This window comes from Chlorocebus sabaeus, chromosome 7, assembly GCF_047675955.1.
Source record: "Chlorocebus sabaeus isolate Y175 chromosome 7, mChlSab1.0.hap1, whole genome shotgun sequence".
Lineage (NCBI taxonomy): Eukaryota > Metazoa > Chordata > Mammalia > Primates > Cercopithecidae > Chlorocebus > Chlorocebus sabaeus.
The window spans coordinates 57,271,238-57,298,105 of record NC_132910.1 but is presented as its reverse complement, the minus strand read 5'-3'; the positions used below and the strand labels follow the sequence as shown (position 1 = coordinate 57,298,105).

Below are 26,868 nucleotides of genomic sequence, written 5' to 3'. Positions count from 1 at the left end.
AATCCGGCGGACCGGAAAAAGGGAAGTAACGTCACTTCCTACTGTCGCACTGCCAAACGTTTCCCCCGCCCCTACTGTGGGAACCTTTGTTTTTCTGCTTTCGGAGCCGACCAGTGTGGGGACCGTTTCCGAAGGGACCACCGGGAACAGACGGATCGGCAGGGCGGGGCGGAACGGTGAGTTGTGCTGAGCGACTTTGCTCCCGGCCGCCTCCTGGAGGCTCGAGACCCCCCGCTAGGAGCGAGGTGGGAGAGTAGCTACGTGGGGTATTAGTTTCCTCGCTCCTCAAGCGGAATCATAACCTACGGGCGGTTGCGTTCCCTAGACTGACTGCTGTCCCCTTTCAGTGAGGACTGTGCTTCCTCCGAGGGAGTTGCGGGCCGGGGCATGCGGACCGAGGATATTTCTAGGTCTAGGGACAAGGGACTTGGAATCCTGCCTCGGACTTTGTCGGAGGGTTTTAGTCACTTCTCTACGTAGCTCCCTCATTGTCTCTCATCTTTTAGCTCCCCTGTCAAGGACCATCCCCCATTCTAGGCCTTCGATGTGTGATGCTTTGATCAAAGGATTGACATTCTTTTTCTAAGTGTTTGCTGTCAGCTTTCAGTCACTTGATTGGTTTGGAATCGGAGCCTTTTCTCCTGCGATTCCAGGTGTCCCTAAGGTATGATTGTTACCCAGAACCAAGAACTCTGGAGGAATGAAAAAGGCAGCATCTTTAAAAGAATGTTTATTGGAAGGTGTTGCAAGAGTTTGCGAAGTCATGAAGAACAAAGTTTTTTAGAGCCATTATGAAATGGCAACGGTAGTACTGCACTCTGTGTGCATAAAGTCGGTTTCCTTCATCTGGGGCACATGCATATGATCAACTTTGGACTTCTTTTGAGATTGCCAGGTAGGGTGAAAAATGGATCTGGGAGAAAGCACATACTTACATTTATATATGAATGCCCAATTCAGGTTGGAGAAATCACAGAAGCCTTATAAGGTGACATTTACCCAAAAAACCTAGTTCATTCATTGGGTAAATATTTTTGAGCCCTTATTAAGTTTCAAGCACTAAGGAAATACAGTGAACAAAACAAGTTCCTGCTCTCATCAAGTTTACAGGCCAGTAGGATTAATGAATTTAAGCAAGCTAGGTGAAAGAGTATGAGAGTTTTACAAATAGGAACATTGTACTACAAGTCTCCAGTCATGAAAGAGGTGATTGCTTTGCTTTTGCTTTTTTGATGTTTGGAGTTTTTTTGTGGGGGCAGGGGTGAGTTATTTTTGTGATTTCTGCTGAAGGGACCTTGGAAATGGCTACAGTTGTATAGAAGGAGAGATAAGACCACTATATTTTGATCACTTAATTCCAGTAATTCTATAGCCATTATTTTGTGGTACTTTGCAAAGTAGCAAAGGGATAGGCAAAAGCATAAATATAGACTCTGCCCTTAAAGTACTCAGAGTTTTGTAGGGCACATAACACTTGTGCCAAAAAAAAAAAAAAAAATACTTCAAGGGAGAAAGTTGCACTACCATGAAAAAGCACTATGAGATATCCTTTAAGGGAGAGACTATTAATAGAGTTTGGAATGGAGAGGGGCACAGCAACTGTCAGTCAAGTCTTCATGAGAAGTATTTGAACAGGGTCTTGATAGGATGTAGATATATAAAAATAGGTAAAGAGCTTCCCAGACAAAAAATTTTAAAAAAAGAGAGGTAGGGCCAGCTAGCTATAAGGCAGATCTGGGGATGATGAATGATAATTTTTGTGCCAATTACTGAATCGTCTTAAATGCTAGGCCAAGAAATGTGGACTTTATTTTGAAGGGGGTGGAAAGCCCTAACTTCTCAGCAAGAATTTTTTTTTATTTGAATGAAAAGGAAGAAAACTGGATTTCAGGAAAATTTGTATGGCAACAAAATTGAAGTCAAGGAAAATAACGAGGTTATTGTCATAGTTCAAGTAAGCTAATAAAACCTGAATTTCATTAGTAGCAGTGAAAGTGAAAAGTAGGGCAAGTGTGAAAAATATCGCAGAATCCACAGAAAAGGCCTGCTGATTATTTGAATATAAGGAGTAGGGAAAGACTCAGTGAAGGAAAGACTTTGGTCTCAAACCTGACTAAAAGTAAGTTATGTCATTTATTGAAAGAGCAGGACAAGGAACTTTTCGGGAGGATAATCAGAATCTCAATTTTAGTTGTAACTGAATTGGAGACGCCTTTAAGGAACCAGATAGACACATACACTAAGCATTTGGAAACACGAGATTCAAATTTAAGAGATTTGGCTTGTACTTGTAATCCTAGCAATTTGGGAAGCCACAACAGGAGGATTGTTTTAGCCCAGGAGTTTGAGACCAGATGAGAGCAACATAGCAAGACCCTGTCGCTACCTAAAAAACAACAAAATTAACTGGGCATGGGTATGGTGGTACATGCCTGTAGTCCTAGCTGGTTGGTAGGCTGAGGCAGAAGGATCGCTTGAGCCCCAGAGTTTGAGGCTGCAGTGAGCCATGATCTCGGTGCACTCTAACCTGGGCAAGACCATGTCTCAAAAAAAAAACAAAAAAAAAAAGCGAGAGAGAGAGATTGGAGTTGGGGTAAAACATATTAAATCATCTACCCAGAGATGATAGTTGAAAAACTGATGTGTATAAGATTACCAAGAAGAAACTGCTAGTAGAACTAAGAAGATAGCCAAGGACAAACACTTGAACAATACCAAAAGCAACAAGCATCAGAAGACAAACCAGAGAAAGAGTAGTCAGAGATAGAAGAGGAAAAACAGAAAAGTTGAGTGTAACAGAACTCAAGGGAGGAGAAAGTTTTATGAAATTGGAAGTAGATAACAAGTATTTACTTGGCCAACATTTACTGTTATTTACTGTTTTCCAGGAACTCTGCCAGACAGGGGTTACAGCAGTAGGCAAGACCAATCCACTGCCTGCCTTCATGGAACTTACATTCTGATGAGAAAGAAAGATTATATACATAATTAACAGTGTGATTAAAATTATAAATAAGTACAGAATGTTTTTGGACTATGTAACAGTAAACGAAACTTCAACAGTTTTGTTGAAGGAATGTGCAGAAAAAACAGAAACTTGAGAGGTGACCTAAGATGGAGGTGGGGGTGGCACACTTTCTAATGAAGTACTAAGGTAAGAAAGAGTATATTGGAGGGCTTGAAATAAGTCATATAGCTGTAAAAGAGAGTGAGAATGGCCTGAGATACTAGGTAACATTTAATGAGTGTGAACTATGTGCCAGGTACTGTTGTAACCGCTTTATATGTATTATCAGATCATGTAGAGCAATGGTCCCCAACCTTTTTGGCACCAGGGACCAGTTTCATTGAAGACATGGTTTCAGGATGATTCAAGTGCATTACATTTACTATGCACTTTATTTCTCTTATTAGTACATTGTAAGATATAATAAAATAATTAGACAACTCACCATAATGTAGAATCAGTGGGAACCTTGAGCTTGCTTTGCTGCAGCTAGACGGTTTCATCTGGGGATGATGGGGGATACAGTGACAGATCATCAGGCATTAGATTCTCATAAGGAGCACACAACCTAGAGCACTCACATGCACAGTTCACATAGGATTCACACTCCTGTGAGAATCTAATTCCACCACTGATCTGACAGGAGGCAGAGCTCAGGTAGAAATGCAAGTGATGGGAGTGGCTGTAAATACAAATGAAGCTTCACTTGCTTGCCTACTGCTCACCTCCTGCTGCATGGCCTGAAGGTTAGGGACCCCTGATGTAGAGAATTAGAGACCTTGTTAAGAATCTTATTCTTGAACCTTTGGATTGTGAGAAGTAAATAAAAGGATTTTAAGCAAGTGAGTGATATGAAAAGGTTTAGAGGATGACAAGAGTGGTTGTGGGAGACTGATTAAGCTATTGCAGTGGGCCAAATAATAGATGATGATAGGTTGGTCTAGAGTGGTAGTAGTAAGAATTGAAAAGGGTGGATAGATTTGAGATATGTTTAAGAGGTTTGGTTATTGAATTGGGGGTGGGAATTAAGGAAGTGGGAAGAGGTAAAGCTGCTTCTGGGTTACTGGCTTGGGCAATAGGGTAAATATCATTTGAAAAAGGGTTTACTAGAGGAAGAACTGGTTAGGAGAAAAGGGAAGAGTGTATGAGTGGCTCTGTTGGAGACACGTTCAATAGGAGGCACCAATGAGATATCCATGTCAAGCTGGCAGTTGGATCCTGGGAGAGAGACACATGGACTGCAGAGATGTATTAGTAAACACTGGCAAAGGACTGTATAGATCAAATTGTCTAGGGTAATAATTCCCAAAATTTAGAGTAGATGGAATTGCCTGGAAGGCTTAACACAGATTTCTAGACCCTACTCCCAGAGTTTTTTCTTCAGTGGGCCTAGGAATGGAGACCAAGAGTTTGCATTTCTAAGTTCTGACGTGATGCCTATGCTGCTGACTCAGAGACACATTTTTGGAAGAAGATGTAGAACAAGGAGAGACCCAGAACCTAGCATTGAGGATCTCATTTTTAATTGGAATAGGAGGAACCTACAAAGATGACTGACAAAGAAGTAGGAGGGAAAATCATATGTATTAGGTTTACTGATTGAGGCCACGAATGACTCATGAGAGCATTTTCATGGAATAGTGAGACAAAGGCCAAATTGCAAGAATTGCTGTATAAGGAGAAGGAATGAAGAAAAAGAGTACAAAAGTAGATGATTTCTGAGAAAGTTTTCCTATAAAAGAGAAAAGATAGATGTTTGAATATATTTAAATGTCAATGAGAAGATGCCAGTAGAAAGAAAAGGCTGGAAAAAAAAAAAAAAAAGATATGGGCAATAATCCATAGGCCAAGGTTCAAGAGGGGACAAGAAAAGATAGGATCCAGATCCAGGTGACATTGCATGGAGAGCCACCTTCTCCTTTTTTATCGGATGTGAAAGAGTTTGAAAGGATGAGTGCAAGTAAGTTTGTAGATGTGCTGGAAGGAAGTTGACTTAATTCCTCTCTGACAGCCTTTATTCTTTGTGAAGTAGGTGAGGCCATCTACTGAAACAGAAGCAATTTTAAAAGAAAATGGAGAAAGCATAACTGATCTTTGCAGAAAGTGGGGAAGTGAGTTGACCAGAGAAGGATGAGAGAATTGCCAAGTTGTATTGAATGCCAACCTGAGAATGGTGATTCTGAAGATAGGGTGTATATGTATTCCTCTCAGTTGCACTTAGAGTTTGGGTGCAGGCAGAGAGAGAATGACTAGCAGGGTGGATGTCTATAAAGTAGGGAAACTACAGGGCTTTCGGGTGCCTAGAGTACTGAAAGAGTTATTGAAAGGTTGGACCACAGAATGTGAGCTGGATAGGAAGTAAACGGCATACTGCAATAAATCAAGGATAATATGAGAAAGAGAAAAAAGATCATTGTTTAGTAGTGGGGTTTTTGTGCTGTATGCATTTGACACAGCTAATTCCCAGCATCACCTAAGAATTCACTCATCAATACTACTACTACCACTTCCCTAGGTCAGTGAAAGCTTTAAAGTGGTAAATATTAATTTTCTCACATTCCTTTTTTAAAGCAACATCTACTTTTTAAATGAAAGCTACATTTCATATACTAAATTTCTTTTGTATATACATTTTTCTTTCATACACACACATAGGACTTTGTTTTCTAGAACTCTAATCCATAGTAAGAATGATATGGCTCTTTTACAGTCTGTTTTGGCCATGGGTTTAGGAATGAATATACAGGAAAGGAATTGTATGGAAGTAACATGATTTGGTGTAACTCCAGGAAAAATATTTTTGTATATATAGATCAATACAGTTACACCAAGTTGCTGACCTCTTTATGACTGCTGTAGAAAGTAAAGTTCTTTCACTATATGGATATTTGCCAGTAAGGAAGGAAAAGTAACCGAAATTAGAGAAGGCAACAGAAAAGTGGGAGTAAAAGTAACATAGAAAACTAAAATATAAAATATAAACCACATAACCATGAGTGTTTTATTTTAGGCTCAACTACTGTTTTCTGTTTTGTGAGGAAGCAAAAGTCAGGGCAAGAGGGTGCCAATAAGGAGAAAGCAGAAGGGACAAGAAATTGGAGGCTTCTGTAACAAAGAGCAAGTGGAATGGGAACAGAGAAATGAATAAATAAATACAGAAGAAAGATTGACTTGGCACTTTGAAGAGGTCCCTGGGTTAAGGCAGTGGAAGAGATAGAGTAATGGAAGATTGTAGTCAGAAAGGAGAATTGATTGTAATAAAAGAGGTGTATAGTTTTTTTTGTGGCAAGTTTCAGATTTCACTGGCTGAAGATAAAGCTCCTTGAGGTTAAAGATCAATTATGTAATACACTATTATAACTCTGTATATGAATAGATTTTTTTAAAAAATAGAAATAGAAATAAATTTAAAAATTAATATTTTTTTCTCTGTATTTCACCGTGGGGACCACTGGGCCAGAGGGCCATGTTAGTAATTTAGGGGAGGGGTACAAAGCGTGTTAAGTTTTATAATGGTAAGATTACATAAAAAGAACTGACTCCAAGGTTCCACCTGGAATGTTGGTGTTGATGACTTCTGTCGTCTTGTAATCTAGGTGCTGACTCTTGTCACCTAATCTGTAATGTAAACCTCTTACCTGTGATTGTAGAAATACATAGCAATAAATACTTGGCTTTCATTTTTCAGCATACAAATTTCAAGAAATGTTTTTTCTAATATATTACGAGGGTTATTTTAGGTGTCAACCCTTTGGTCAGTACCCAATAAAATAAACTGTTTCATAACAATTGGATAAGTAAACTGCTATTCCCTTTACCTATATGAAATTAGATCAGTAGAAAGATTAGTAAACTGTCATAGGAGTGGAATTTAAAGAAAAAAGACATTAGGTGGCTGTTACCCTTGTATATGCTGGAGGAATGGCATGTTTACCTTTTCAGTCATGGACATTTTATTAAGGAGCTATTTTTTCCTGAGAACATACATGGTGACCAGCCCCTTGAGTAAATTTTAAAATAACTTTCCTATACCTATCATTATGTAGAGGTGATGTATGTAATAATATAATTTTAAGAAGTGACAGAGGCTGCTTTTCAATTTTGTTAAATTCTTACAAATACAACAGTTTGAGATAAGGTAACTTTTTCATTGTAGTACTGACCTTTGGATTCCTTTCCATGTGTGATTCAGATAATATTTTAGTACAGTACAGAATTCGACAATAATTTTGTAGTTATCAGGTAGATAACTAATACCTTCCTGGGAACTTAAAAAAAAAAAAAAAAAAAAAACCTAGTGACGTGTATATGTGTTTCTTGTCAGATGCGGAGAGGGGTGAAGAGTGAAGTTGGATGGGAGGGAACAACAAAATCCATTTTCAGATGTGCTTTCATATGCTAGGATTCAACCTACAGCAAGTTTTAATGGTGTTATAAACCCCTGAAAATGGGAGATAACTGGAATTGCTGACAGTTCTCTAACTATAGCAGTGCAAGTGCGTTGCATTAATATAATACTAACCTCGAGGATAGAAGATTTCAAGCCATTGATCAAAGAATTGAACACAAAGAATACATTTTTATTTTGATCATTTCTTGCCTGGAGAGGTTTTTGAAAAAGTGACAACCAGAAGCAGAACCACATGATAGTATTGGTATTAACTAAAAACAAAACTTTTTAGTACTGTAGAATTTCATAAGCCTTTGATGTGTATCTTTATCCATCTTGGCTATTTTTTAAGCTCTTTAGGACACAAAGCGTCATAGACTCTGTGTGTGTGTGTGTGTATGTGTGTGTGTGTGTGTTTGTGTGTGTGTGTGTTTTAAGTAGTTATGATATTATCCCTCAGAGACCTTACTTTTAAAAATAGGTTAATGCATAAGATACCACAATCTAAATGTGATCAAATAAGGTTATCATTAATATGTTTTCTGAGACATTCATGGTTGGGGCAGAGAACTAAAGAGGTGAGTTAAAAAAAAAAAAAAAAAAAAAAAAAGAGTTGAGGTAAAAGCGGCAGCAGTGACCGTGACAGCTAATCACTTAACGCACCCTTTCACCGCTGCCCTTTTGTGATACCCCTTACACACACAAACACATGCACACTAAGACTTCCTTTGTGTTATGGAAATAAGGTTTTAGAGAAGAAATTTTGATACAGAGTAAACTTGACCTAAACCCATCAAGTTCTATGTACTGAAACTGCAAAGTGTATCTTTTAAAACACAGCTAGGAAGGAGTTCTGTGGCAGGGAGAAGCCTACCTGGATTTAAAACGTTACCATCAATATGGATACACAGAAAACTGATACTGCTAGTTGTTTCAGGGGGCAGGAACTAGATAATGCCTGTCAGGAATAAGAAGGAAATTTACTTTTATTTGTAATAACTTTTTGATAATTTTACATTTTATATCATGTACACAGTATTATCTGTTATAAACTTAAAAACAGAAAAGTAAAACTTTGACATAGATAATTGTGCATTGTCTTCTAAATTACGTCCTCTTTTTTTTCCTTCAGGTGTTTGCAATGGCTGCTACTGTGAACTTGGAACTTGATCCCATTTTTTTGAAAGCACTAGGTTTCTTACATTCAAAGAGTAAAGATTCTGCTGAAAAGCTAAAAGCACTGCTTGATGAATCTTTGGCTCGGGGCATTGATTCCAGTTACCGTCCATCTCAAAAGGTACCTGCATGGATAAAAAGCTTGAAGAGAGTTTTATAAGACCTGTAGTAGTACATTGATAACATATAGACCATCTCAATACAATCTCTGCGGAAATAATCTTTCCTCGTGGCACGGAGAAATTATATTCTTTCTTTTTTTCCTTCAAGTTTTCAGAGAACTGTTACACCACATAGAAAAATCAGCTGGGGGTGTGGGATATTCTGTTCTACTGCTTTATGTGTATATGAATTCACTTGTTTACGACTTACTTTAATTTCCGATTCTTTATGATCAGAATTTTTTTTTAAGCTGCTGAATGTAACCACAGATTACTTCTAATTATTCTCTGTTGTTTTAAGGATTAAAAAAATCAAGTAAAAGCACAGATTTTTCAACAATATAAATTGAATATGGGTAGGATAATTTAAGAGAAAAGGAGGTGTGGATGAACTCTGAGAAGTGTGTAGCTCCTGTCTTGATAATAACAAAACAGGCAATGGCAACTTTATGTGAAAAGAATATATGTTTTGATACCAAACATACCTGTTTTAAATCCCACTTACATCTTATAATTGTGTGATGATAATAGACAATGTATCTTGATGTCCCAAGTACTTTTCTGAGTAGTTTATGTGAATAATTAATTTTAATTATAATAATGATCCTTTAAGATAGATACTGTTTTCTTCATTTTATGTAAGGAAACTGAGGCACACAGTAACTTCATTTCACTTAGTCTGTTAATTGGTAAAATGGGGATGATAAGAACTACTTTGCAGAGTTGTAAAAATTGAAGAAGATACAGTAAATGAGTCACCTAGTGTAGTATCTGCCTGGTACATAATAGGCTGTCAGTGAATGATAACTCTTACTATATTCCCTAATACCTACTAAGACATTCTTTCAAATTCTTCTAAGCTCTTGTCCTGAAACTCCAAATCACTTGGGTCTGTGGACCTAGATCCCAAACCGAGAAGGAAAAGATAGAACATGACTAGCTCAAGTCTAACCAGAATCTGAAGCTCAAGTAAACACTGGCATTTTGTCCCCAGCCTTCTTTCAATACTAGGTCTAGTACTCTGAAGCCTTTTTATTGTACTTTGAATAACAGAACCATTGTGACTTCATTTCTTCTATCTATTCTGATTCCAGTAGGTTCAGTGAGTTCAGATCAAGCAAATCAATATGGCTCTACAAAGCATACTACCAAATTCATTCCACTGTGGGTGTTGGTATTGTCCAGTTAGGGAAACCTGTTATTACTAAAGAAAAAAAAATGTTTTAATGGAGTTCTAAAATGGAAGTTTATCTCTTAAAGAACGTGAAAAATTTGTTGTGATTAAAAAGCATGCTGTCCTTAGGTTTCTAGCTAGAGTTTACTTCTCTTGGTCAGTTTTCAGAAACTCTTTTGTTACAGGTTTTTAAAGCCCAGGTCCATTTAATTTTAGCCTTCAGCTGAATATTTTCATCACTAGATTTATGTGAGAAGAGTGATTTATGCCAGTGTTTCTCAAACTTTAGCATGGATAATAATCACCTGGAGGCAGTGGTATGCTTATAAACATTACCAGGTCTCCAATTGTATTCTAACATGAATATTGGTTGATATTCATTTACATTAATGAGGAAGGCAAATGTGAAATAATGCAGTTAAAACTTAACTCATCTGTCAACAACTAGAACAACTTTTTTGCTGAATAGGTAGTAGTTTAATACTGCATGACTTTGTCCTCAATTTTTTAGTTACACACAATACATGTTTTTTGTTTTTTTGTTGAGACAGGATCTCACTCTGTTACCGAGGCTGGAGTGCAATGGCACAGTCTTGGCTCACAGCACTCTCTCCCTCCCAGGTTCAAGCAGTCCTCCCACTTCAGCCTCTTGAGTAGCTAAGACTACATGTGCATGCCACCATGCTCGGCTAATTTTTTTATATTTTGTGGAGACAGAGTTTTGCCATGTTGCCCAGGCTGTTCTCAAACTCCTGGACTCAAGCAGTCTGCCCACCTTGGCTTCCCAAAGTGCTGGGATTACAGGCATGAGTCACCACACCTGGCCCACCATACACTTTTAAGTTTAATCTGCATTATTAACATTTTCTTCAACACTTGACTAAGTCTACACCAGTGGTCAACAGACTTTATAAAGAGCCAAACAGTAAGAATTCTAGATTTTGTGTGCCAGATGGTCTCCATTGCAACTATTTAATTCTGCCATGGTAATGTGAAAGCAGCCATACATTATACATAAATGAATGAGTGTGGCTGCGTTCTAATATAAACTGTTTATAAAAAACTATTTATAGGCCTCAGTTTTAAGCAGTCAGCATAATAATATATCAAGCCCTTCCACCACTAGATCTGAGGAGCCATTCCTCCTTCCTTTTTCTTCTCTTCCTACTCAGAGGTAGACACTCTTCTGAAATTGATGTGTATTATCCCCATTTATACTTTTGTACTTTTACATATTATCACAGTAAAATAGACTGCACTCAGCTGCTTTAGTTTTATTTAGAATGGTGGGGGAGTGCCCTCCTTTCTGGGGAGGGGAAATTCCAAGGAGCTGTTACTATTAGTAACAATAAATAAGTTACCTATATCAGCAAAGCTATAATACATGAATAAGGGATCAAAGTTTTAAACAGAATGGAAAGACAAGCCACAGACTGAGAGAAAATATTTGCATATCGTATCTCTGATAAAGGCCTTGTGCCCAAAATCTATGATGAATTCTTTAAACTCAATAATGAAACAAACATTCATTTTTTTTAAATGGGCAAAATATTTTATCAAATAGTTTACCAAAGAAGATATATGTATGCCAAATGAGCACTTGAAAAACTGGTCAGCATCATTAGTTATTAGGAAAATGTAAATTAAATCTAAATGAGATACCACTGCATAGCTATTAGAATGTCTACAATTTAAAAAGACTAGCCATACAAATTATTGGTGAGGATGGAAAGGAGCTGGAACTCTCATATATGCTTGGTGGAAATATAAAATGGTCTTGCCACAGAGTTTGGCAGTTTCTTAAGAAATTAAGCATATATTTAATACTTACCATATAACCCACTCCTATTTATTCTAGAAAAGTAAAAACATAGGTATGTACAAATACTTGTACATGAATATTCATAATGGCTTTATTTGTAGTAGTCCCAAGCTGCAGACAACCCAAATATCCATCAATAGGTAAATTGATAAATAAATTGTGGTATATTCATTCAATGGAGTATTATTCAGCAATAAAAAGGAATGAACTATTTTTTGTTGTTGTTGTTGCTATTGTTGTTGTTGAGACGGAGTCTCGCTCTGTCGCCCAGGCTGGAGTGCAGTGGCCAGATCTCAGCTCACTGCAAGCTCCGCCTCCCGGGTTTACGCCATTGTCCTGCCTCAGCCTCCCAAGTAGCTGGGACTACAGGCACCCACCACCTCGCCCAGCAAGTTTTTTGTATTTTTTTTTGGTAGTGACGGGGTTTCACTGTGTTAGCCAGGATGGTCTCGATCTCCTGACCTCGTGATCTGCCCGTCTTGGCCTCCCAAAGTGCTGGGATTACAGGCTTGAGCCACCGCGCCCGGCCAGGAATGAACTATTGATACACTTAACAACATGGATGAATCTCAAAATAAATATTCTGAGTAAAAGAAGCCAGACAAAAAAAGAATACATACTCTATGATTCCATTTATATAAATTTCTAGGAAATGCAAACTAATGTAATGTCACAGAAAACAGATAAATGATTGCTTGAGGATGGGAGACATATTTTCTCTAGGGTGTATACCTGTAAGAGGGTAATTACAAAGGGCCACAAGGAGATTTGGGGGGATGATGGACCTGTTCATTATGTTGATTGTAGTGATGGTGTCATAGATGTATACATATGTCAAAATTTATCAAATGTTACACTTTAAGTAGGTGTAGTTTGGGCCGGGTGTGGTGGTTCATGTCTGTAATCCCAGCACTTTGGGAGGCCGAGGTGGGTGGATCATTTGAGGTGAGGAGTTTGAGACCAGCGTGGCCAACATGGTGAAACGCCATCTTCACTAAAACTACAAAAACTAGCTGGGTGTGGTGGTGCACCTGTAGTCCCAGATACTCGGGAGGCTGAGGCAGGAGAATCACTTGAACCCAGGAGGCAGAGGTTGCTGTGAGCCAAGACTGTCCCACAGCACTCCACTCCAGCCTGGACAACAGAGTGAGACTCCATCCCCCCCAAAAAAAATAAATAAATAAAGGTACAGTTTGTATATCAATTATTTCTCAATAAAGCTATTTATCTATTTAAGGAAGGAATATTACATTGGTTATAATGAGTATTAGTATTACTCATTATAGTATTAGTTTTTAACTGAAAATTGTTTAGGTTAATGATCTATTTTTTATGATGATCAGTCTGAATATTTAATTACTGGTACCTTTTTTCATCTTTTAGGATGTGGAGCCACCCAAAATTTCAAGCACAAAAAATATTTCCATTAAGCAAGAGCCCAAAATATCATCCAGTCTTCCTTCTGGTAATAATAATGGCAAGGTGCTCACAACTGAAAAGGTAAAGAAAGAAGCCGAAAAGAGACCTGCTGATAAAGTAAGATTTTATTTTAATCTTGTTAAAAGAAAAAAGGTAAATTAGTTGTTCCATAAGCAGAAAGGAACAATGGTTTATGTCTATTTCTTTTATATAATAATGAGTATAGGTATATAATAATCATCACTCAGTGAATATGTATTGATAGCTATAGATTTTGACTTTGAAAAATGAGTAAAATTTACAAATTTTAAAGTTAAATGGTTAAAAGCTATTGTCAATAAATATTTGAGCCCTAGGGAGTATAGTAATTTTGAGTATAAACTTTTATCTATGCCTCAGAGGTCCTAGATGGTACAGTTGTTAAGAAGAAAAGATAGATACACTTTGGGAGGCCAAGGCAGATAGATTGCTTGAGCTCAGGAGTTCAAGATCAGCCTGAGCAACATGGTGAAACCCCATCTCTACAAAAAATACAAAAATCATCTGGGCGTGGTGGCAATTACCTCTAGTCCCAACTATTTGTGGGCGGGTAGGGGGTGGAAGGATTGCTTGAGCCCAGAAGGCAAAGATTGCAGTGAGCGGAGATCATGCTACTGCACTCCAGCCTGGGTGATAGAGTGAGGCGCTGTCTCAAGTAGAAAAGAAAGCAAGCAAGAAAGAAAAGATAGGAGAGTATAGATGTAAATGACTAAACATAAACTTTATAGAATGGTATGCACCTGAGCAGGGCCGCGGATGATTCTTGGATTGTCTGTTTTTAGATGATTTCTACATATAGTAATTAAGATTTTAGTTAGAAAAAAATACATTTGAACGATATCTTCAGTAACCTTTGCCCTCAAGATGGCGTATATTATCCTGTATGTTTTCATACTTTTGCTAAATAGTGGCTATTCATAAACTGCGTTAGATTATTTCTCTGCTTTTAGATCTACATAAATGAGGCTGGGCGTGGTGACTCATGCCTGTAATCCCAGCACTTTGGGAGTTTGAGGCAGGAGGATCACTTGAGGTCAGCAGGTCGGGAGTTGGCCAGCCTGGCCAACATGGCAAAACACCATCTCTACTTAAAATACAAAAATTAGCCAGGTGTAGTGGCGCACACCTGTAGTTCCAGCAAATCGGGAGACTGAGACATGAGAATCACTTGAACCCAGGAGGCGGAGGTTACAGTGAACAGAGTTTGTGCCCCTGCACTCCAGCCTGGGCAACACAACAAGACTCTGTCTCAAAAAAAAAAAAAAATTATGTAAATGATATCATACTGTGTGTGTGTATATCCTTTGGTAACTTTTTGTCCACTCAACTATGTGCTTTTGAAATGTATCTATGTTGATGCATGTAGATCTAGATTTCTTTTAACTACTACATAATACTTACTCTGTGAATTAACCAGCTTATCATTCCCCTACTGATGCACAATTAGATATTTCTCCTTTGTTTCTATTACAATGGAGTTGAAGTGAGCTACTTTATACAAATGTCATGTTAATAGTTTCTATAGGATGTATACCTATAAGTGAATGTAATAGGATATGACATCTTCAGCATTACTAGGCATTGCCAAATTGTTATCAAAAGTAGATGTACTAAATTTACACTGTCATCAACAAAGTACAAGAATTCCAAATTCCATGTCTTATCAGACTTTTTGATTTTTGCCAAATCTAATGGGTATATTGATAATATTTATATCTTAAAGAAGGGAATCCGAATTTGCTTTGAAGCAAATATATGTTAAGTCTGTACAGTAGATACTAGTCTAAGTAAATCCATCGAACTTCCAGAATTCTTTAATAGATAGAAGAGTACAAAGAGAAATACAAATCTTTGTTAAACTGTTCTGATTTATTTATTTCTGTCTTGCTGGCTTCATTTAATGTACCAATAAATTCGTTATAATTCTTCTACAGATCTTTAATGTGCACATCTGTCCCTAACTATGTGAATATATCTGTAAAATGGACCTGATCATTGCCTATTGTCCTTTTTATTCATCTTTCAGTGGCTTAAAGTTTCTTCTACCACATCACTTTATCATTTTCTGATGCCTGCTTTTTATAGATGAAATCAGACATCACTGAAGGAGTTGATATTCCAAAGAAACCTAGATTGGAGAAACCGGAAACACAGTCCTCTCCCATTACTGTCCAAACTAGCAAGGATTTAGCTATGGCTGACCTTTCCAGTTTTGAGGAGACCAGTGCTGATGATTTTGCCATGGAGATGGGATTAGCCTGCGTTGTTTGTAGGTAAGTTGTCCCTTGTCACAGATTATTTTGTTACTTTATGAAGAACACAGGACCCCTTTCCACTCCTCAACCCCCAAAATCAGAACAATTGTTGTGCATTTTCTGTTTTGTTTTTACAATTTGGAACTGGGGTGGAGATAAGTAGATGTCTTATGAACTGCCCATATAACAATTTAACATATTGAAAATTGTCAAATATTTTGTCTTTCCCAACTATGGCTTTTAAATCTGTTATGGTGTAACATTTTCTGCATTTTTGGGTTCCAGAGGGAAAGTGATTATTATATTATGATATATATGCCTATGATAATCTAAGGCTATGGTGACTGCTTTTTGTGCTGTTGGAATTTATACTTTTTTATACATATATGGCTTCATTCTATTAATCTGATCAGACATTCATTGAGCACCCTTTGTGTGTGCGGTAACGTGCTAAGGACTGTGAATACTTAGGTCCAGTTCTCACCTTTAGGTAACTCATATTAATGAAGAACAACAACAACATATAGCTAACTAATATAAGGGAATTTAATAGAGATACAAAATGTTATGAGACTGTTGGAAGACTAATCAGAGTCTACTACCTTCTGAGAGAAAGACAAAAATTATGATGAGAAATGACAAGGAGAAAATAGCCAAATTTAATCAAGGCATTCCATGTATTTATTAATGGTTGACCATAAGCTTTAAAAACTTATGCTTTTGTGCATGCTATGTGTTGGAGTTTGTTATTTTGATCTTTGGGTTTCTGGGATTTTTTTTCTTTTTAATATACCAAACTTTACCAGAACAACCCTGAAATAACTTTTTTTTTTTTTTTTTTTTTTTTTTTTTTTTGAGACAGAGTCTTACTCTGTCACCAAGGCTGGAGTGCAGTGGTGTGATCTTGGCTCACTGCAGCTTCCACCTCCGGGGTTCAAGCCATTCTCCTGCCTCAGCCTCCTGAGTAGTGGGGATTATAGGTGTGCACCACCACGCGCATCTAATTTTTGTATTTTTAGTAGAGGCAGGATTTCGCCATGTCTGCCAGGCTGGTCTTGAACTCCTGACCTCAAATGATCCGCCTACCTTGGCCTCCCAAAGTACTGGGATTACAGGCATGAGCCAGTACACCCGGCCCCTGAAATAACTTTAAATTATTGCATTAAAAAAAGTAGTGAAATGTTTAATGGTGTGTTTTCTTAGGCAAATGATGGTGGCATCTGGCAATCAATTAGTAGAATGTCAGGAGTGCCATAATCTCTACCACCGAGATTGCCATAAACCCCAGGTGACAGACAAGGAAGCGAATGACCCTCGCCTGGTGTGGTACTGTGCCCGATGTACCAGACAAATGAAAAGAATGGTAGGAATCGTATTTTTCTTTATTTTAAACAGTCTGTCAATGTTTCTGTTGGTATGTGCTTTCAAAACAAAGATTTGAATATTTAAGATATTGAAAAAATAAATAATATAAGCTGATTATTTAAATGTTTATATGTATAGTATATATATGTGATTAATATTTCTATAGCTAAAAACCAGACCACATTATGTGCATTTTTCTCTGTTTAGTTTTATCTACTTCTAATATAGATAAACAAACAAGATTGGTGACACACAAATTATGAATATTCCTTACTAGTCTGTCAATGTGTTTATAAACATTTTAATATACCATGCAGCACTGAGAATTGGTGAGATACAAAGTGCCACTCTTTGTTGAGGTCTGGTAAGGAAATTAAAAAAACTAGCCGGGCGAGGTGGCGGGCGCCTCAAGTCCCAGCTACTCGGGAGGCTGAGGCAGGAGAATGGCGTAAACCCGGGAGGCGGAGCTTGCAGTGAGCTGAGATCCGGCCACTGCACTCCAGCCTGGGCGACAGAGCGAGACTCCGTCTCAAAAAAAAAAAAAAATTCCTGAGAGCTTAAACCACCAAATGAATAAGATGTGTACAGAGGCGATGTTTATATGTGCATATCCATCTTTCCAGCTGCATTTCTCTATTGCTTAGTCTTTCCTTCTCATTGTCCTCAAGTGACTATTACCTCATTCTTCAAACGTACTTTCTCTTTTTACTGTTCACTAACATACCTGCCTTTAATATCATAGTGAAATACATTTTCATTTGTTATATTGGATAGTTTTCTAACTTTTATTCACTTATAAAATAGATAAATGATAAATGAATTTCGTAATTTTTCTTTTAAAGAAAACAAGAAATTGCCATAATGTCTTACTCGCCACCTCTCCCTCACACTTCCATCTCTCTTCCCCTGCCTTGAATTAGTGATTCTCAATTGCAGAGTTCTCATGTCTGTTAATCAAATGAATTTCTACATAAATTTGTCTAACCAATATGTCTTTAAAGGTCAGAAGTACTCAGTTAAAAGTAAAAATTCGAGATACCCATTTTACTTTTTAATCAGTTAAATCAGGAACAGGAAGTGTTTTTATTCCTATGAAATAAAAAGTAGTAAATGAAAAGTGTGGATATCAATAGTGTGTATATTTCTTACTTGTAACAGGAAATTTCTGTGACAAGTTACAATCTGTTCTACTCAGTTTGATTTTTATTTAATTTATTATTTAAACTAGCCCTCCAGGATCTAAAGTGAAATTATTATAGATGAGCAGTGCATTCCAGAGCATTGATAAGAAACCACTAAGAATTGGAAATTGTCAAAAGAACAAATCGTGACAATAATCTGTCTTTCTTTAGTATGTACTCAACTGTTTCATTATTATTATCACTTTAGCTCCCTTAATATCTAAAGTAAGCACTATTCTTCCCCCAAGTTTTTTCTCCTCCATTTTTTTGGGATTTATTTTATGTCAAATCTATTTTTATGGTTCTAACCCTCTTCCTGGGTAAGCTTCTATAGCTAACTAGATAGTCTATAGATACTTTAAGTTCAATATATTTAAAAATAAAAGTTGTTCTATTATCCATTTTTTTTCTGCAATTGCCTGAATTAGAAAACATCTTTGATGCCTCTCTTAATTCATATCCCTTTGTTTACCAGATTTGTTAATTCTCCCTTTTATATGTCTCTGAAATCTATTCATTTCTCTTTTATTACCCTGTTCCACAAATGCATTACTTGTCTATTGCAATAACCACTTAAGAAATCTCCTTGCTTCCCATCAATCCACTTTGATTACTGTCATTAGAATTCTTCTAAAATATTTATCTGCTTATATATGCCCAGTGGCTCTCAATTACTTATATAATGAGGTTATACTCATTAGGATGCATATATGGACCTTCTCTTTTTGACCCGACTCTACCTTACAGCCCCCTCTCTCACTGCTTCACCATACACATTCACACACTCTGGCCACTCTGACACAGACTAAGTGTGTAATTACCTGAATATGTGGAGAACTTTCATGTTCTGCTTCTCAGCTTCTTCTCTTCATCTGGGATACTGTTTATTCTTTTATCTGCTTTGCAAATAATATCTAATTTATCAGTAAGATCATGTAATTCATTGGCATAGCACTTAAATGGAGCTCAAGACTGACACATTCTACATTCTGTTGTTCTTAAGTTAAATACAATGAAGCAAATACAATTTTTTTCTTTTTTTTGAGACAGGGTCTCACTCTGTTGTCTAGGCTGGAGTACAGTAGCGTGACCATGGCTCGCTGCAGCCTCGACCTCCCAGGCTCAAGCAATCCTCCCACCTCAGTCTCCCAAGTAGCTGGGACTACAGGCATGTTCCACCAGGCCTAGCTAATTTTCTTTATTTTTTGTAGAGATGGAGTCTCGCTATGTTGCCAGGGGTGGTCTGGAACTCCTGACCTCAAGTGATCCTTCTGCCTCAGCCTCCCAAAGTTCTGGGATTATAGGCATGAGCCACCATGCCAGGCTAAATGCAGATTAGTACCAGAAATCAACAGTGAATCTGGTCTGTGTGTCCAAAAGTCAAAGTACTAAATGGGGAGTCATGGCTAATATTAAAACATGACTAGAATACACCAAGAGTAAATGTGGGGAAATACCAAAAGACATGATCTGAAGTGAGCCTAAAGATCAGAATCCAGGAAATGTAAGGTTTGATGAGATAATTTTGGAACAGTGGGGATTCTAAATTCAGTCATTCTAACTAAAATTGCTTTGAGTGAGATTCTCACATGTGCATTGGTTGGTGTTCCAAAGTATCTCAAAGATATTATAAATAGCACCTGATATCCCCTTTCTCCTCACACAGATTCCTCAAACTGGGGCAAGTTCTGCAGTACACATTGTTGTAGGAAGACCTAGTTAAGAATGTTATGATCATGTATGGCAGGGTCCAAGGTTATTCTTCAGTTCTATAATTTTCTCTCTACCCAGTAGTGGGTTTTTCCCCAGCTTCAGGTGAGAGACTCATATCATTTATTGCAGTGGTTGTCAATCTAAGGTAGTAATACACTCCTGTTTCATAGCATTTAGAAATATGTGGGGTTTTTAGTGCTGCCATTTTGGCAGTTAGTGCCTTAGTGGAGAATTTTATACATTTTGCAGTGTTTGAAGCAGTCACTCAATGAAACTTTTAGTTCCTTTGTTGAACAAAACTGAATCAGTAATTATATCCTAGTTCCCTAAACTGGTATTACCAGTGAAGGACAAAGGATTTTTTACTCAGTTTCTAAGATGGCTGGATAAAACAGGGAAGGCAGAAGATCCAAACATGATCTCAGGCAGAAGTACTTCCTGGGGCTTCATCATAATTAGTCTTTATCTGTTAAAACATACAAGTTAGGTGGGTCCTCAGAGTCTAACCTCAGGAGTGCTAGATGTGGGTGGAATGCAGTATTAAGATCAAAAGCCATGGTTTTGGAGCCGTATGTTTCTGTTTTACTGTGAGGGATGCATTCTCGTAACATGGTTTTGCAATAAAGGATAAGATGGCTGTCCTTTCCTGCTAGTACCAGTAATCAACAGTGAATTACTTTGAACATTCTTAATATTCTTGATCTGATTTTTGGTTTATAAGTGGTGTTGAAGGTAGGTGTACTTTGATGTGGAAGGTATGTGTATAAAAAGTGATACGAATTGAGATTTAAGGACCAAAACTATATAGTGTGGCAAACGGTAGCACAGGATTACACAAGAAGACCCAAACAAGAGCAAAATAGGCCAAGTTCTGGCTTCCAGAAATGGTGACAAATTGTTAATAAATTGTGTAGTACAGTACTGTATACGCTTATGAAGATTAGCAAAGACTATGGAATGGCTGGTGGGAAGCATCTTTCCCCGTTCAGTATGCATGGATTTTTCTGGATTCAGTTTGATTATCCTTTTTAAATAATAGTGATGAATAAACAGTAACTTTTTGTTAGCACTCAGCATATTCCAGATACTATGCTAAACTCTTACATAATCATAATTTATCCTCATAACCCACCTTTGAAACAAATGCTATTACCATTTTACAGATGAAGAGAATGAGGCTTTTACAGATTCACATATTTTGCCTGAGGTAATGTACCTAGAAAAATAGTTGCTGGGTTTTTTTCTGTTTTTTGAGAGGGAATTTCGCTCTTGTTTGCAGGCTAGAGTGCAATGGTGCGATCTCAACTCACTGCAACCTCCACCTAATGGGTTCAAGCAATTCTCCTGCCTCAGCCTCCCAAGTAGCTGGGATTACAGGCGCTCACCACCATGCCTGGCTAATTTTTATGTTTTTAGTAGAGACAGGGTTTCACCATGTGGGCCAGGCTGGTGTCAAACTCCTGACCTCAAATGAACCACCCGCCTCAGCCTCCCGAAGTGCTGGGATTACAGGCTTGAGCCACTGCACCCGGCCAGTTGCTGGGTTTTAATCCTAGCTCTGTTTGACTCCGAAAATTACTCTTAATATTACTGCACATAACCATTTATAAACAGTTACAATTATCTACCTAGAAAACACTAAAAAATAAACTCAAAAATGATTAGAGTTTATAGGAAAATTTAGTAAAGAGCCTAGTTATAAAATAAAGGAAAAAATCAATTATTGGTCAAAATATAACTGAAGATGCTTATAAAGTAATAGTGGGTGAAAATTCTTTGATAACGTAGAAATTTGTATTTATGAACTTTCTCAAAAGATTTAGTGTGCCTGGTTTTGCAATGTGGAAAAACCTCAAAAAGTTTCATCATTTATCAATAGTTTTTTTTCTCCCTATTCTGCATTTAAAACCTTATAAATGATCTGAGCTGTGTTTTAATTTGCCCTCAGCAAATAAGGGACTTATGCCTAGACCCCAAGAAGAAAACTCCTACGTATTTGACCAACCCCAATGAGAAATAAATGTACTTCATCATGAGTAAAGCTAATGCTTACATACAGTTTGTGATTTTTCTTTTTAAAAAGCAATTTTATCTTGTTAAAATGTTATTTAACCCTATTCTATATTATTTCTAAAGCTTAATATTATCTTTACTGTTTAGAAACTAATACAATCTGTAAAACCATTAATATGATGATAAAAATAATTTGTCAAAGAGCATATATATTCATTATCATCACAGTACTTTTTTAAATGTTCACCTGTATTTAATTTCAATGATGAGTCCTGTGAGAGATTATTATCTTTTTGTATATTCAGTTAAGAGTTTGTATCTGATTTAATCCACTGATTTTTCCAGGCTCAAAAAACTCAGAAACCACCACAGAAACCAGCCCCTGCAGTTGTTTCTGTAACTCCAGCTGTCAAAGATCCATTGGTTAAGAAACCAGAAACTAAACTGAAACAAGAGACAACTTTTCTAGCATTTAAGAGAACAGAAGTCAAGGTATAGTAGATTCTATTTTTATCTAAGATTATATCTTAAAGTTTAGTTAACTAAACAATAGTTGCTTGATAAAAAATTTAATGAGAAACTTTATATACTAAATGGCTATATTTTAGAAATTAAGACTTTACTACTTTTATATTAGGTAGAAAGGGAACATTTATATCATTAATTAATCTCTAACTCTGCTGTTTTTCTTTTTATCACAAATAGGAGCAGTCTGTGATCATTCCAAAATGATATTCTTTACCATTCTCATCTGGTTCGATACTTATCTCCAATTAGAAATCTGGTTTAAATTCAGGCTAGGTGTCATGACTCACGCCTGTAGTCCCAGCACTTTGGGAGGCCAAGGCGGGTGGATCACCTGAGGTCAGGAGTTCGAGACCAGCCTGGCCAACATGGTGAAACCTTGTGTCTACTAAAAATACAAAAATTAGCAAGGCGTGATGGTGGGCACCTGTGATTCCCAGGCATGGTGGCAGGTGCATGTAATCAGCTACTTGGGAGGCTGAGGCAGAAGAATTGCTTGAACCCCTGAGGCAGGGGTTGCAGTGAGCTGAGATAGTGCCATTGCACTCCAGCCTGGGTGACAAGAGCGAAACTCTTGACTCAAAAAAAAAAAAAAAAAAAAAAGCTGGTTTAAATTCAAAATACCTCTGCCCTCAGTAGCAACAGTTTTGCCCCCCCACACTACTTGAGCAGATTGGCCTTGTAATTTTTTTTTCTCTCTTCTTATTGGCTATTGAAGGATTTTTCTTGCTTTGTCTTGTTTTGTTTCTTTATAATAAACTTTCAGTCCCTTATACCAAGGGACCACATTGTCTAGAGAGAGTATCACCTTTCTCATTCCTAAGGTTGCATCCTTGAAATCATACTGCATTATTCTTATTATCTTGGCATTTTTGTATCATGGAAAAAATAATTTTCTAATCTAATTTTATAACAAAAAGAATACTTCTACTGAGGTACACATTCCAATGTTAAGCATAGCACTAAATATGTAAGAAAAAAATATCAGCCTCAAATTCTCAAAGATTGACCTGAGAAAACTCTAAAGTTATTACCTTATCTAAGTGACTGTAAATAGTAAGCTTAATACCCTTGATATGATGAAAAAGATTATGAATATAAAGTACTTTTAAAAACTTACTGATAATTATATTTGGAGGTTATTTTTCATTTTAATTTGCCAGGTAAGATTTGCTATCCAAGGCATATCCATTATTGATTTGTCATATAGGAACTTGGTGAATTGGAATAGAAGTAAGAATGACCAGTTTATTGAAAGTAATTAGAGTTGCTGTATTCTGCACATAATCACTTTTTAGGAGATTTTTAGACTAATCTGTTACTACTAAAGTTTATTTTTAGAAAATTCAACATGAAATCATTTTATGACAAACAAAGCCTTTGCTGTTATATTTGTTTTGATAAAGAGGTTTTGTGTTTTTTTAATAAAAAATTCACTTTTTATAAAAGTGAATAAATTTATACTATAAAAAAATTGTTCCCATTCACATATAAAAAGCAAATGTCTTTTCTAACTTGCCCATCTAGCAAATAGGCAAAAAAATATAGTTAAAAACTTGAGAAATTTGTTTTCTGTGCTGAAATAGTAAGAAATCACTTGGTCTCCATTGTTTGTGTTATATTACTCTTATGTGTCCTGATAGTATTATAAACCATCTGTCATCCTGTTGAAAAGCAATACTAAGCAACAGCAAGCCATTAAAATGAAATGCCGGACACATAGAACTTGCTTTCTTGCTTGTACTTCCTAAGTGTTGGTCTTGTAATTACTAAAGATGGGTTTTCTTTTGTGAAGTTTGTTGACCATATGACAGACAGTTTTATGTTTAATAGCAAGAAAAGGAAAAAAAAAAAGTTAGGTGTTTCATAACTGAAAAGTAAATGTTTACTTCTTGACTAACTTTTTCTCTCATTGCTGGTATATATTCCTCTAGGAATGTATGGTTTATGTAGTTTTTCTTCTCTGGATAACTTCGTAAGATAATTAATATATTACTATAAGAAAACATCCTATCGATTTTCAGAGTATGTGGACAAATATCTGGATTCCTTCTCTTATAAAACAAAGATCTCAGAACTCTATTTTTGTTACTTTTCACATTGATTAAAAATGTATGCATGCAGACAATATTGAAGGCTACCTTGATTTCAAGAACTAAAAATGTTTTATCAACTATTTCAGGGCAAAGTTCTAAATTATAATTGGATATATTTTAGGTATAACTACCATTTTTTAGGTAGGATATTATTTTGTAAAATTTTATCTCTTACCTATACATGAACTTAACACTTTTGTGAATCTTCTTAAGAGTATAAAGGTAGAAAAGGTGTCAATAAGAAGTTCAATTCAAAATTAATTTGAACTACGTACATTTGTGCCTAATGTGAAAGTGAAAAAATATATTCTTGTGTGAACAAGAGCAATATGTGTTTATATAGTGGCATTGGTATCATTGTGAGCTTCTGATTAGCCAGGGAAGTTAATCAGAAAAGTTGAAGGGTTATACCCTTATGAAATATATCAGAGAGTGAGATCAGTCCTACCGAAAATGTCACTGTGCAGCCTAATGAGGCAATTGATAAAATCCTTATTAAAGGAGCAGGAGACTTTTGTATGATAGTTTAACTGGAATCATGGGCAAATTGTGAAACTAAAATCATGAGACCTTTTTAATACATCGTGCAAGTTGTACACTTCCAAGTAATTAACTTTGCATATATTTTGTACTCCTGTAACTGTTGCTCAAAATTTAGAAGAACATTTTTTTAAATGGGTTTAGAATCTATACAGCTGTCTTCTTTCTCTCACACAGTCACTCAGTAAATAAACATTGACTGAATCTCTTCATCTTGGATATGTTCTCCTGAATATTCTGGGTATGGGCATTTTTGTCCCTTAAGGGTGAATTAAATTTTTGAAATGATCCCTAGTTATTTGGAGCAAAGTCTAAAATAATTAATGTTTAATTAAGCTAGATAATACTTTGTTGGGTAAAAAGTATATTAAAGCGCTAAATCTGGTTTTCAGATATAGCTTAGAATTGAATCTAAAAGCAATTCTCAAGAGGGAATTTCATATATTTTCTTTTGGAATCATTAGAACAAGAATATGGTATCAAAACTTTTCTGTTTTGGAAATGATAATATCCGCTAGATACAGATAACTTTTGTTCTGTGTGGTTTTTCAGATCTGCTTCATAAGAACCTAATTTGGTGTTGTGATTTAAATTTCCCAATTCATAACTTAGATATAAAAAGTCTAATGAGTTTTTATATATTCAAGGATGTTTATATAGGTATTGATTATACTTGGCTCTAATGTAATATTTACCTTACTTTTTTAGACATCCACAGTTATTTCAGGAAATTCTTCTAGTGCCAGCGTTTCCTCGTCAGTAACTAGTGGCTTAACTGGATGGGCAGCTTTTGCAGCCAAAACTTCCTCTGCTGGTCCCTCAACAGCAAAATTGAGTTCAACAACACAAAACAGTACTGGGAAACCTGCTACCTCATCAGCTAACCAGAAACCTGTGGGTTTGACTGGTCTGGCAACATCATCCAAAGGTGGAATAGGTTCCAAAATAGGTTCCAATAACAGCACTACGCCCACTGTACCATTAAAACCACCTCCACCTCTAACCTTGGGTAAAACTGGCCTTAGTCGCTCAGTTAGTTGTGACAATGTCAGCAAAGTAGGTCTTCCTAGTCCAAGTAGTTTAGTTCCAGGAAACAGCAGCCAACTAAGTGGGAATGGAAATACGGGAACATCAGGACCTAGTGGAAGTACTACTAGCAAAACTACTTCAGAATCCAGCAGCTCTCCCTCAGCATCCCTTAAAGGTCCAACTTCACAAGAATCACAGCTCAATGCTATGAAGCGATTACAGATGGTCAAGAAGAAAGCCGCCCAAAAGAAACTCAAGAAGTAATGTGGCCAAGTAGGTTTTTATATCATATTAGCCTAAAGATGAAAGGCTTATTATTAAGATATAATCTGTAATATACTGTAATTTAATAAAAGTCTTCATAATCAAATTTCTATTGTTTCTTGCCTTAAAATGCTAAATATTATATAACAAAACTTGGAAACGTTTATTTTAAATCAGTCTTCAACATTTTTATTTTAATGATTTCCATAGTGTGTGAAAACAATGATTAGAATGACTGGTTCTCGATGAGAACCTCAGAAGATTGATAGCATCTGTGAATTTAAGGAAAAAGAATTAGTTCGTCTTCTAGCAAAGCCCCAGGAGTTGATCCTGATGAATGAGGTGCCTTATGTGGTGGCAGGGATGACCCAATATAGTTTTTCTGTTTTCCTCCCAGTATTCTGGGTGTTCATTTTCTGTGCTAGCCCCATTTCAACTGACTCTCCCTTTCCCTCCCAATTATTTCATCTTTTTTAAAATTATTTTTTCATTATTGATTTCTCATATCAATGGATTTTCCTAATTGATTTATCATACTTCATATTGTATCTTTACCTTTTTTTATCACCTCATTTCAGTTATTTAAGTATACATCTTTTTCCAATAAATTGTGAACTCTCTTGGTGTTTAATACAATATTTTTTCTCAAGTTGCTCACTTTACCTACATTGCCAATGTAATACATGCACATAGTACGTA

General features: G+C 36.5%; 1 protein-coding gene across 4 annotated transcripts; it reads left to right on the top strand.

Annotated features, from left to right (window-relative positions):
* Window positions 1-5: 5 nt before the first annotated feature.
* INTS12 (integrator complex subunit 12) lies at window positions 6-26,275 on the top strand. 4 transcript variants are annotated; one of them, XM_073017532.1, is made up of 7 exons: window positions 6-176; window positions 8,530-8,694; window positions 13,114-13,230; window positions 15,274-15,461; window positions 16,647-16,806; window positions 22,061-22,207; window positions 25,585-26,275. In XM_073017532.1, exons 2-7 carry the CDS (start codon window positions 8,539-8,541, stop codon window positions 26,167-26,169), a joined length of 1,353 nt encoding a protein of 450 aa, XP_072873633.1. In that variant the 5' UTR covers window positions 6-176; window positions 8,530-8,538; the 3' UTR covers window positions 26,170-26,275. The 4 variants fall into 4 exon arrangements, with proteins under 4 accessions (XP_072873633.1, XP_007997640.1, XP_007997641.1 ...); XM_007999449.3 differs by having other exon boundaries at window positions 44-176; window positions 13,114-13,266; XM_007999450.3 differs by lacking the exon at window positions 6-176 and adding an exon at window positions 202-895 and having other exon boundaries at window positions 13,114-13,266.
* Window positions 26,276-26,868: the final 593 nt, after the last annotated feature.

Coding starts and splice junctions, on each gene's coding strand:
- INTS12 (XM_007999449.3), top strand. CDS start 8,539: ATGGCTGCTACTGTGAACTTGGAACTTGATCCCATTTTTTTGAAAGCA. Junction 8,695..13,113: donor GTTACCGTCCATCTCAAAAG/GTACCTGCATGG, acceptor TTCATCTTTTAG/GATGTGGAGCCACCCAAAAT. Junction 16,807..22,060: donor CCAGACAAATGAAAAGAATG/GTAGGAATCGTA, acceptor TGATTTTTCCAG/GCTCAAAAAACTCAGAAACC.